The 11,294-nt window shown below is 43.3% G+C and overlaps 1 protein-coding gene and 1 long non-coding RNA gene across 9 annotated transcripts in view; one reads left to right on the top strand and one right to left on the bottom strand.

The window, feature by feature from the left end:
- Window positions 1-974: 974 nt before the first annotated feature.
- LOC105289249 lies at window positions 975-3,439 on the bottom strand. Its single transcript, XR_895659.2, has 3 exons — window positions 3,322-3,439; window positions 1,524-1,698; window positions 975-1,052 (listed from the first exon to the last, which is right to left on the bottom strand). It is a non-coding gene; the product is annotated as an uncharacterized LOC105289249 (long non-coding RNA).
- Window positions 3,440-3,621: 182 nt separating this feature from the next.
- The window catches only part of CUNH12orf49 (chromosome unknown C12orf49 homolog), a 15,613-nt gene continuing 7,940 nt past the window's right edge, over window positions 3,622-11,294 (top strand). For 2 of the 8 annotated variants that reach the window (XM_011355835.2, XM_023528249.1), the window contains exon 1: window positions 3,623-3,838. In XM_011355835.2, coding sequence (XP_011354137.1) covers window positions 3,725-3,838 — 114 coding nt within the window. In that variant the 5' untranslated portion in view covers window positions 3,623-3,724. Of the gene's footprint in view, window positions 3,903-11,294 lie in introns of all 8 variants that reach the window. The other 6 variants (XM_023528251.1, XM_023528250.1, XM_023528252.1 and 3 more) reach the window with 5 other exon arrangements.

Here is an 11,294-nt window from a genome sequence, read left to right as displayed (position 1 = left end):
ATTTTTAAGGCCAGAGCCCTTCCCTGCAGAACAGGCAGGATCGACGCAAAACTCAGTCCCAAAGCTAGAAGTGGTGGGTACACTGTGATTCAGAATTGCAAGGGAATAGGATATGGAGGAGGAAACGCTTGGCTGCCTGCTCCTTGGATGTATGTGCCAGCAGAGTGGGGGGTGAGGGGTGTCTGGGGCAGGGAGACTGTCACAACCTGAGAACAGGTCCCATGGTGTGTTCTCTCTTGGGCTTAACTAGAGAAATTCTAGCTCATGAGTGTTTTAACTGTGTTTTCTTAGATTCTGCATTTGTCTATTTGGCATCCACTAATTACAGGGCCAAACTAATAGCCAAAGTTGTTTACATCTTCCCTGTGATCCAGAGCCCATATTCCCAACCACCTCTTTCATCTGATTCTCACACATCCAGCCAATATTTCTCCTGCACCAAATCACTCAGGACCAGGCACCAGACAACCAGAGACCAGCCCAGATCCCACTGACATTACTCAAACTAGACAACACTAAGCTGTTTCCCCTGCCTTGATTTGTGCAGAAAACAGTAAAAGCTGTGGCCTATGCTTTCTCTTTGCTTCTTTCTGCCTCCTCACTGACCCTGGTGCTTCCCCCTGTGGCCCTATTTTGTGTGACATGCCCCTTTCTCTCGGGAAATGTAAGTAATAAAGATCTTTCAATGGCATTAGCCTTTCCATGTTGTCACTCAGTCACCTCTATAAATTAAAATCCTGCGGGTACAATCATTGAGGTAATGAATCAAGTGGATTACCTGTCACAAAGGCTTTGAGACTTACCATAAGAGCAATGCCAGCTGTTATGTATTGAGTAGTATATGCCCTCACTGTGCAAAGCAGTTTCCAATCAGATCTCCTTTGTTCCTCTAACAAGAAACCCTGAGAGGCAGGTATTCAATCCAGTTTTGGGTTACCCCTGACCACCCGAAGCCCAGAGTCCCCAGATAGAAAGAAACCAGGGGATGCCTACCTTTCAGGTGGAACGTTATCCGTGTTACTGCTGTGGCGTCTCTGCATTTTCCTTAAGACCTGAAAGCCAACACATGGCATGAGCCAGACTCTCCCAGCCTTCACGCCGCCTGTCAGATTGCCATGGCAACCATAAATAAGGACTACTCATATATCACATCTCTAGAGCTGACATTTTCCAAACCCTCTTTCCATCTGTTATGCCATTCAACACTACTGAGTAAAGAAAGTGTTATCTCCCCATTTCACAGATACAGATGTTGAGACCCAGAGGTAGAGGAAGTTCTCCCGGGAGAAGAGAAAGTAGTGAGGTGATGTGAGCAGGAACTGGCAGAGGGAGACGTGGATTCTGGACAGATATAGACCCTAATTTGCTGTGTGACTCTGGACAAATCAGTAACCTCTCCGTGGCCTCAGATTCCTCATCTGTTGAATGGGTGGGGGTGGAGTGGCTTCACCCAAAGCTGCTTTCCACCCCTCACATTGAATAAAGTGGTAATGAAAATGTGAACTTTCATGTGGACATGTCACCTTGTTCACTGTGAGGAGCCACATGGACTTCAGAACTCCATGTTGACGACACCTGAGGTGAGCATTCAGGGCTCCTGATGGGGATGTGACCACTGGATTCCAGAGAAAGCAGGCCTCCCGCTCCTCTTCCTCCCCAGAGGGATGCAAAGGTCAAGGGAGTTTGAGACTCCAAACCCTGGATGGAACAGAACACTTACATGAATAGTCCATGGGGTGCCTTGAACCTGAGAATAAGTCTTGGGACATCATGGGTAGCTATAAGTATATGATTCCCTCTCATCGATCTCTCGTTAGGACTCCTGAGGATGGTCATGATCTCAATGTATTTTGTCCTATTGTCAAACTGAGTCCTAATTGGGGAATACAGAACATATGTTTTAGAGTCCCCAATAGCTTTGCATTGCAATCAGAAGAAAATTCAATCTGTTCATACCCTACAGGTTCTACCTGATGCACCTCACCTGTTTCCCACCTTATTTCCCTCCCCTCTGCCTTTAACCACTCCCCTCCAGCCACACTAGCCTTTCTGTTCTGCAAACATACCAGCTGTCCCTGTCTCAGGGACTTTGAACCTGCTGTTCCTTCTCCCTGGAATTCTTTTCTTTCTTGCTAGCTCCTTCAGATCAAACGTCACTTCCTCCAAAAGGCCTTCTCCTTTCGCCCTCCTGACTCACCATAACACTGCCCTGTTTTACTTTCTTCAGAGCACTTATTTATTTACATGTTTGCTTATTTATGATGTGTCCTTCTTTAGAAGGTAAAGGCCACAAAAGCAGAGAGCCTTCGGCCTGCTTTGTCCCTCTACCTCAGTATCTAAAACAGTGCCTGGCACAGAGTAGCATTCATGTGTTTGTTCAATAAGTAAAACTCTGGATCTCTCAGTTACCTTTTTCTATATCCCTTGCTCCCTCCAGACCTTTCACCCTAAAGAAGAAATGAAGGCCAGAGACTTTCCATAAATAAGTTTAGCCTCCTTGAATACCCTTTTTATGAGGACCAAATATGATATCTGAGACTCTTTTAGTTCAGGGCACCATAACTGGTTGTTGAATGACTTCCTAATCCTGACCAGCCTTCTTCAGGGGTCAGCATTGGTGTTACTGGGGTCATTGATTAAAGAGAAAACCCACTGGCTAAGCCTTCTTTCTCTTTTGGAAAATCAGCTAAGAAATGAGTCAGCAGCAGCATCTTCATATATGAAGGAAAGCTTTTTATCTAAATATTTCTCAAGAACTTGCATGCCAGCTTAATGCAATCCACACAATGACTCCCCATTACCTGCGATAGTTGGGGAAAATAAAATACAGTATCCCAAAGCTTCCATCCACAAATTTGACAAAGTCTCCTAAATTAAATGGTCAAGATTCTACTTTCAGATGCTTGCTTTTGAAGGGGCTTTAGATTCTTTGTTGAATGCAGGCCGTAAATAATTATTCCAATGTTGAATTCTGGAATAAATATTTGCACATGGGATGCACTTGAATGACTGAAACGGCTTTTAACCCTCTGCTCTATGCATGGACTACATACCCATGAAGAATTACACAGATACTTTTCAATGCATGCTATGTTTTAAGTTGAGTCTCCGGGTCCTTATACATGACTGCACCGAAACGCACGCAAGAGAGCATCTCTTGCAATACTTGCATTGAAAGGAGGCAGGTGCACTCTGGGTAGGATGCCGCGAGCATTTTTCATTCCTGCAGCCAACGTTCAGCTCAAAACGCCCTAGGGACTGCAAGGGCAGGAGACTAAATGGACTATTCCCAGGAAAAAGAAAATCGCGTTCTGTTTTTACCTGCAGAGACAATTCAGCAATCACAGCGGCATCATTCACGTCCTTCCAAGCCAATCATTACTCGAGCAGCCCCGGGAGCACGTGACTACCGAGTGCTTCCGGCCTCTCGCAGGATTCTTTCTCCAGTTGACTGGCCATGCGCTAAGATCCGGGCCCAACTACACCCGCCGCAAGCACATGATTGCCCGCCCCTTTCCCGGGCCTCAGCCAATAGAAAGCCGTTTTTCCTCAGGGACCAATGGCGATGAGGCCGAGCGAGGTCGGCCGGTGACGCGGGGGGGAGTGGAGGCGGGACCTAGAGCGCGGTCACGTGGCGCGGGTTGGCTGACGGGAGCTGGTTGGGCTGAGGGCCGCGGGGCCGGCTCCCGGCGTCAGGGATGCGGCTGCCGGCCGCGTAGGGGCCATGCAGCCCGGGTCCCGGGCCTGCCCCGCTCCGCGCCCCGGCCGCCGCGCCCCGCGTGCGTGCCGGCATGGTGAACCTGGCGGCCATGGTGTGGCGCCGGCTCCTGCGGAAGAGGTGGGTGCTCGCCCTGGTCTTCGGGCTCTCGCTCGTCTACTTCCTCACCAGCACCTTCAAGCAGGTCAGTGGCCGCCCGCCCCGCCGTCCCGCGTTTGCTCCGGGCGCCTCAGGCAGCTCTCCTGGCTAGCCGGCTTCCCCCGGGGTGGGGGAGTTGCCACTGCAGCCGCGCTGCCGCTGTGTCCGGACAGGTGGGCACTGCTGTCCCGGGACTGAGGACGGGCGGAGGTGCCCCTTTTCGTTGGTGCCTTGGCGAGAAGGCGCGCCTAGGCCTGGGGCAGAGCTGGAAATCGAACCCAGTGCCGTGGTCCCTTACACTGTGGTGGTGATTACCCTCACTGCCCTTACGTGCTTTCTACCTGCCAGGTCCCGTGCTGAGTCGGGGTGTGCATTTCTCACTTTAGCCTCGCTGCATCATTCTTGGGGGCTGGTGTCCCTGTTAGACAGCCGGGAAAGCGAGACGCCAGAGGCGAAGATGGTTGGGTCAGTAAGCAGCCGAGCTCCGAGGCCGGCGCTGGCCTTGGTGTAGTTGAGGGGCGCAGTGGTCCACCTGAGACTCGGTAGGACCCACGAGGTGCCCTTTCCGTGCGTAACTTGGTTGCACGTGGAATTTTCTTTTAATTTCCTCACGCCCTTACTTTTTCTTCTGTGTGAGAACTCGAGAGAAAAGACAGTGGTTTGGTGGGAAACGTTACCCAAAAGCAGTAGTTAGTCCAGCTTGAGCGTTTGGGTTTTTTAGAAAAGATGGACATACACGTGGACATACTCAAGGACAGAAACCCCAGGACAACCCTGGTGTATGCTATTCTATTGTCTTGTATTTATTAAAAGCTCCCTTTTTTACCCTTTAGGGTCAGGTCTGTAAATAAAATATATCAATGAACAGAAAAGAAAGTAAATGGTCATCCTCGTTTTAGCAAATTGGCAGGGGAGCTGCCAAAAGGGAAGATAGGGAACTCTATCTTACCTCTTAGGCAAACAGAGAGGCTGGGTGATGTAAGCCTTTTTTATTGACTGGGATGTGTTGGTGACATTCATGTGAACTAAGTGCTGCCAGGACTTGTGTTTTCTGCCACCTCACAGACAACGTCTCATGGTCTTGTGTTGTCCTTTCTCTGTCTGGTGGACCTCTGAATGTTGTGAGCCAGGTCTCAGACATCTGCCTTCCTCCCAGCCTGACCCAGGTGATCTCTGGTATCATTGGTTAAGTACCAGCTGTATTGGTTAAGTGCCGCTGTGTCCGGACAGGTGGGCACTGCTGGGGATCCCTCTTGGGATCCCAGTTCATAACTCCAGCCTAAACCTGTCCTGAACACTCCAGAATCTTGTATCTTCTGTCTCCACAGTGTATTCTGAATCAGTTCATGTCTCCCAGTTGTCACTGCTGCCACCCTAAGTCAACCTACTTTCATCTCTTATCTGGACCACACCTCCAACAGGTCCTTGTATCCTTGTTCTACAGTCAGTTCTCTACCCGGCAGGGTGATAATTTTTAAAAAGTCAGTCATGACCCTCTCCCGTGTATAATTCTTCTCTGGGTTCCTACTGCATTCAGATAAACTCCAGACTGTTCCAGGATCAGGGTGACTATTTTCTGTCACTTCAGGTCAGGCTAACTTACTGCCTCAGGCCACGCTGGGTGACACAATTCAAGTTACTTCAGTTTCTTGCCCAGATACCTGTTTTATTTTCTTTGTGGTAGGAACTGAATATTTCTTGTTCATTTACTTGTTTATCTGTTTCCTCTCTCTCTCCTAGAAGGTAATTTTCTTGAGAACAGAAAACTGTGTTATTTATTGAATTCCAGCCCCTAGAATTCTTCCAGGTACTTCACGGGCAGTCAAATATTGGAACAAACGAGTGAGTCTTTGAATTGGGATGACTTTTCCTTTCTTCTCAGTCTGGCACACTTCTAATTTTTCATATCTTGAGTCAGATGCTGATGCTCTCTGTGACCTCTACCACCACCTTTTAAGGACTCCAGTGCACATTGTTCATTTTTTTTCAGTGTGTCTTTTTAAAAAACCTGTGACTTATGACCATAATCGTTTTTTTTTTTGTTTTTTTTTGAGGGAGGTTGATGATTGTGATTTCCCCAAAACTGTTGGCAGAATTTTTGTCTTGTAAATTTCTCTTGATCTGAGTTCCCCATAGCCCAAGGAACACTTTAGCTATAATTTTTCTATCCCCGCCAGTCAGCCCCTGGCAACTAATAGTCAACCTTTTCTGTCTCGGTGGACATTTTATATAAACGGAACTATACAATATGTGGTCTTCTGTGTCTTCTTTCAGTTAGAGGCCAGTGTTTTCAGGTTTCATTCATGTTACAGCATGTGTTAATACTTCATTTTTTTTTTTAACTTTTATTAGCATTTATTTGATGCTAAATTTTCTCCCAGGCCATAAGTTTTTGTTTCTTCAGTTTCTTCTGGGATATCTTTTTGTTCTGTGCAACCTCCTCTTCTGGTTTAGGAACAATTTGCTCTTTTTCAGTGAGGATCATCTCAGTGTGTCAGGGGTTGCTCATGGAGGGGTTAATCCGCCCATGAGCTCTGTTAAGTTCTGCACCGCATCTTGGCAGCTTTGTTCACCCGGATGTGCTCAATTACCAGAGAATCTACATCTAAACCCTTAAGTTCTGCATTACTCTCTGCATTTTTAAGCATTGCAGCAAGAATTCAGCACTCTTTTTAAGCCGCCGACCCTGTGTTCAGCCCCATTGTTTGGCCTGAGTACACCTACCAACTCTACCATTGTAAAGATGGAATGGCACACATCGCTTCTGTAAAGTAACATCCTTCAGATACTTGGTGGCTTTTCGGATATGCATACCCTTGATGGCCTGGGCAGTTTCACGAGTGTTCTGGTGTTCATAACGTGAACATGAAGATTTGAACCTCTTGATTTGCATGATTTTTGTGGGGTTTTCTGGGTCAAGTGAATAGCAAACCATTTTCAGAGGTTGCCTGAGGCTGCTTATGGGAAGAGAGTACTTCATTTTTATGTCTGAATAATATTCTATTGTATGCATCTACCACATTTTGTTTTTCCATTTCTCAGTTGATGGACACTTGGGTTATTTCCACCTTTGGCTATTATGAATAGCCAAATGCTATTCTATGAACATTGGTGTACAAGGTTTTGTTTGGAGATATGTTTTCAGTTCTCTTGGGTTTGGTCCTAGGAGTGGAATTGATGGGCCATACGCTGACTGTATGTTTAACGTTTTGAGGAACTGCCAGACTTTTCTAAAGTAGTTGCACCATTTGCAGTGAACTTTTAAGAAGCCATACTTGTCAAGTTCTGATGTAGTGTCAAAGAAGATTATCCATGATTATCTGCTAAAGTCATTAAAATACTTATCCCATTTCCAACTACACATCTGCGAGAGGTAGATTTTCTTCCTCTCGAACAAAATACTGCGACACCTTGAATGCAGAGGGAGATAGGTGAATCCAGCTATCTTCTGTTAAATCAGACATTTAAAAGATTTACAGAAATGTAAAACATTTCCTCTTCCCACGAAATTTTTTTTGTTTTGAAAAATATTTTTTCATAAAAAAATGTTGGCAAATAGTGGGTTCATTTTTAGTAAATGAATAATTTATTGAAAACAGATATTTTAAGAATTTGTTTTAATTTCCAATATGAAAAATATCAATAGCCATAATGCTCAAAACCCCACACGTTGGGATCCTACATAAATTTTAAGAGTATAAAAAGATCCTTGGGACCAAAAACTTGGAGCCCATTCTGTCTGGTGTTCACATGCGTTCGAGTGCGCTGCTTCTGCTCTGCTCTCTGTTGCAGTTTTTGGTCGCTTACCACTCAGGAGCTGGGTTACTGGAGGTGAGCTCGCTTCATTTTGCCTAGCCTCAGGTTCTTCATCTTTAAAATGGAGATGGTAATGTGGGGCATGGGGTGAGGGAGGGGTTTAGGATTAATGGAGAAGCGGCTATGAAAAACTTCAGTGCTCCCCATGATCCCGAGCTCTGCTTCAGTGAGACCATGAACTCATAGAGCAGATGCGGTGCTTTTTGCCTAGAGAATAGTTGATTATCCTCTACTGCTCGGAATTCTTCTTTTCTTTGGTTTTCATGTTAATTAATGCTTTAGGGGATAGGTCGTATTGTGGAGATGGAAGTGCAGGAGAAATTAGTGACATTGGGGGGATACCATTGGGGGAGAGGATTGGGAATAGTGAGTGATGCCAGGTGACTTGGGTACATTTATTTAACAAATGTTTAATGAACTTCAGCTGTGTGCCAGGCACTGGCTGCAAGAAGATGGACATACAGTCAGGCGAAAAGCGGATAAAGCCTTTCTCTCTAAGAGCCTCTACTCTGTTGAGGGATAAGGGGCAGAAATGGCAAATAAGCAGTTATTTAGTGATTTATGATATGAAGAAACAACAAGATGCTATGCTAGAGCAGCAAGGTGGGCAGGTGAGCTGAGATTACAGAAATCCCAGTCTTAGAGTCAGATGAGGCCTTAGTGGTCCTCCCGTGTGAATACGTGTTCTCGCATTTGTTCAAGTGGTATGATTCCTGACCTCTCAGTGCTATTTGCATAATTCTTTAAATATATATTAACATCTTCAACCTTAAGTATGTAAATTGGTACCAACTTAAATACTGTCTAAAGTGGAATAAAGAGAAAGTTGCTTATCTGGTTTTTGTTTCTCACTGATCAAAGTACATACATATTTTCAGAAAGTTTGTAAAGTTCTACGCAAGGTAGAGGAGGAAAACAGTTACCCGTAATCTCATCAACCAGAGGGATTCACTGATGGTATTTGGGCATATTTTCTCTCTTCATTTTTCACATTTTAAAATATAATTGGGGCATACTGTTTCTTCACTTAACATATATGCATTTCCCCCATCTTTAAGAGCTCTTTATAAGTACAATTTTTTATAACAAATTTTCCATGAATAGGCTGCACTTAACCATTCCCCAAATATTAGCCATTTTGGATGCTCTCTGGCCTGTATCCCTTTTTTATTTTCTTTATTTTTTTATTATTTATTTTGAGAATCATAAGTAAATCTTTTAATGACAGTGCTTTCTGTTTAAGCGTTCTTAAACAGAAAAATAGACAAGACAGTTATTAATGTATCTCTTTTAAAATGATAGGCTAACATATATTAGTAATAAAAACATTCCTGTAGCTCTTTACAATTTATGAAGAAGTTCTCACGTATGTTTGTGCTCCTTTTGGTTCTGCTCTTTCCTTTGTACCGCAGTGTAGCCTGCTTGGACATCTGTCATGGCTGATTGCGTTGATTTCTGATGCCTCTTTATCAACTGCTCTGAAGGTTTTTCGAGAAGAGAACCTGACTACCTTTGTCTGTTTCCTTAATGCATTGTGAGATTTTGATACCTTTGAATGAGTCTCAAATGAAAATGTATATACTTATATATGTACATATACACACACACATAAGGATGCTTAAAATTGAGACAACATAATAGGAGAGGTGGAACTGTTTGGGAAAGGTTTCAAACCACCCATCCAATGAAGGAATCCCATAAGTGCCCGTTCGCCACGCCCTTTGCAAGACTGGACTTTCACACAAGTGAACATGTGCTTATTCATTATATTTGCTGTCTTACACAATCCTGTACAATCTTTTTTGATTGTACAAGTCTTATTTAGTCCTTTTGGCGAAATCTTGAATATTCATGTTTGAAAACAAGTTCAAGTGCTGGGAGAATTGCCTTCCTGTTTACCAGGAATGTGGAAGAGGTCCTTCTGGGATACACTTGCCCATGAACTCTTGTCCCCTCCCCTCCCCTCCCCACCAGGAAAAATAACAGGATAGCTTGAGAGTAATGAGCATTTTTAACCTTTTTGTGAGATCCAGTTTACTGTACTTTGACCAGCCTCTTAACAGTCTTTACGGCTATTAATTTATCTAGGGTAACATTTGACACACAGTTTAGTTTGCACATAGCTCTATTATGCAGTTAACTGATAGGTCCCAGCAGACCAGAGGAGTATGAATTTATAGGTAGTTAAGCAGTGTGCACCTAAGTGATTTGTCCCATATTCCCAAGGCTTCTGCACTTAGCTCCTCTTCTTGCACCAACCTAGGAACACAGATGTTGTTTTTGTATAACCCATCCTGTTCCTGCTGGTGCCAGTTCTTTCTTTTAAAAGAAACAAAAAGGAGGGGCAGAACAGAAATGAAAGCCACCTTGAAGGACTGCTTTACATTAGTAAACTAAAGAACAAAATCCAGTCCCGTGCAGTCGTGGAAAAATTGTGAACCTGTTATGTAAATGCTAGTAATATTACAAATGGTCTGTATAACTTTTGGAAGTTATTCGACACTGTATAGCATTGACTCTTTCTAGTAATAATTACTACTACAAATTTTTCAAGAGAATAAACAAAAATTCTGTAATTTCATTATAGTACTATCTATAACAAAAACCTGGGATGGGCTAAATGTTGATGTGTAGAGGATGTATTTACTAAATTATGGCACAGCAACATGATGGATTATTAGATAGCTTTGAAAATGTGATTCTCAAGATAATGTAGGTATTTGAATGGTTTATCATCCAATTAGTGTCAAGAAGCACTGAATGCAAAGCATCCTCGTTTCTAAGTATAAATGCCAGGCAGGGTCAAAGGCTAGATGTTAATATGCAAAAATAGATATAGCTTTAAGTGATGAGATTGGGGGCAATTTTTATCTTTAATGTTGGTAATCATGTTTTTTTTTAATAAACTTATTTTAGAATAATTAGATTTACAGAAAAGTTTCAAGGATAGTACAGAGTTCTCGTAGATCGCTCACTTACTGTTTCCTATTGTTAATAACCATGTTTTTAATAATGTTTATCATTTCATGTTAAAAATGAAAAAATTCCAAAGATGATAAAAACTGTTAATAATCACTTCTGTCTCTTCTATGTCGATAATCTGTAGTATACCTTTCTGTACCTTTATCTCAGCTCTTACAAACCTGTATTTGTAGATTATTATAATTATCATAATATAATGTGCGATAATATGCGTATTACTTTATAACTTGCTTTTTTCACTTAATAATGTACCATGGCCATCCGGTGGTCTACAGCCTTGTCTGTATATTGAAATCATCCAGTGCTTTTAAAAATATTGATTACCAGGTCTCATCCACAGAGATTTTTACTCAGTCTAGTCTGGAGTTGGGCTCAGGAGTCAGAATTTGTTTTAAGGCTCCTACATAATCTAACGTGCAAGAACTGCTACTCTAGATGAATACATATCCAGGTTTTAGGGGTAGGGTCTTGGGGTAATAGCCATAGCTATAATAGCCACAGCTATACCGGTGTTTCTTCAATCTCTTCTCTGTTTTGGGGTTTCCAGGGTTTTCCTACCATATGAACAGTGTTGTAGTTAACATCCTGGTACATCCTTACACATTGGTGCTTCCTATCGGATAGACCTTAAAAATGTGTT

The sequence above is a fragment of the Pteropus vampyrus genome, unplaced genomic scaffold (genome assembly GCF_000151845.1).
Source record: "Pteropus vampyrus isolate Shadow unplaced genomic scaffold, Pvam_2.0 Scaffold23, whole genome shotgun sequence".
Classification (NCBI taxonomy): Eukaryota; Metazoa; Chordata; class Mammalia; order Chiroptera; family Pteropodidae; genus Pteropus; species Pteropus vampyrus.
This window is presented reverse-complemented; position numbering and strand designations above follow the sequence as displayed.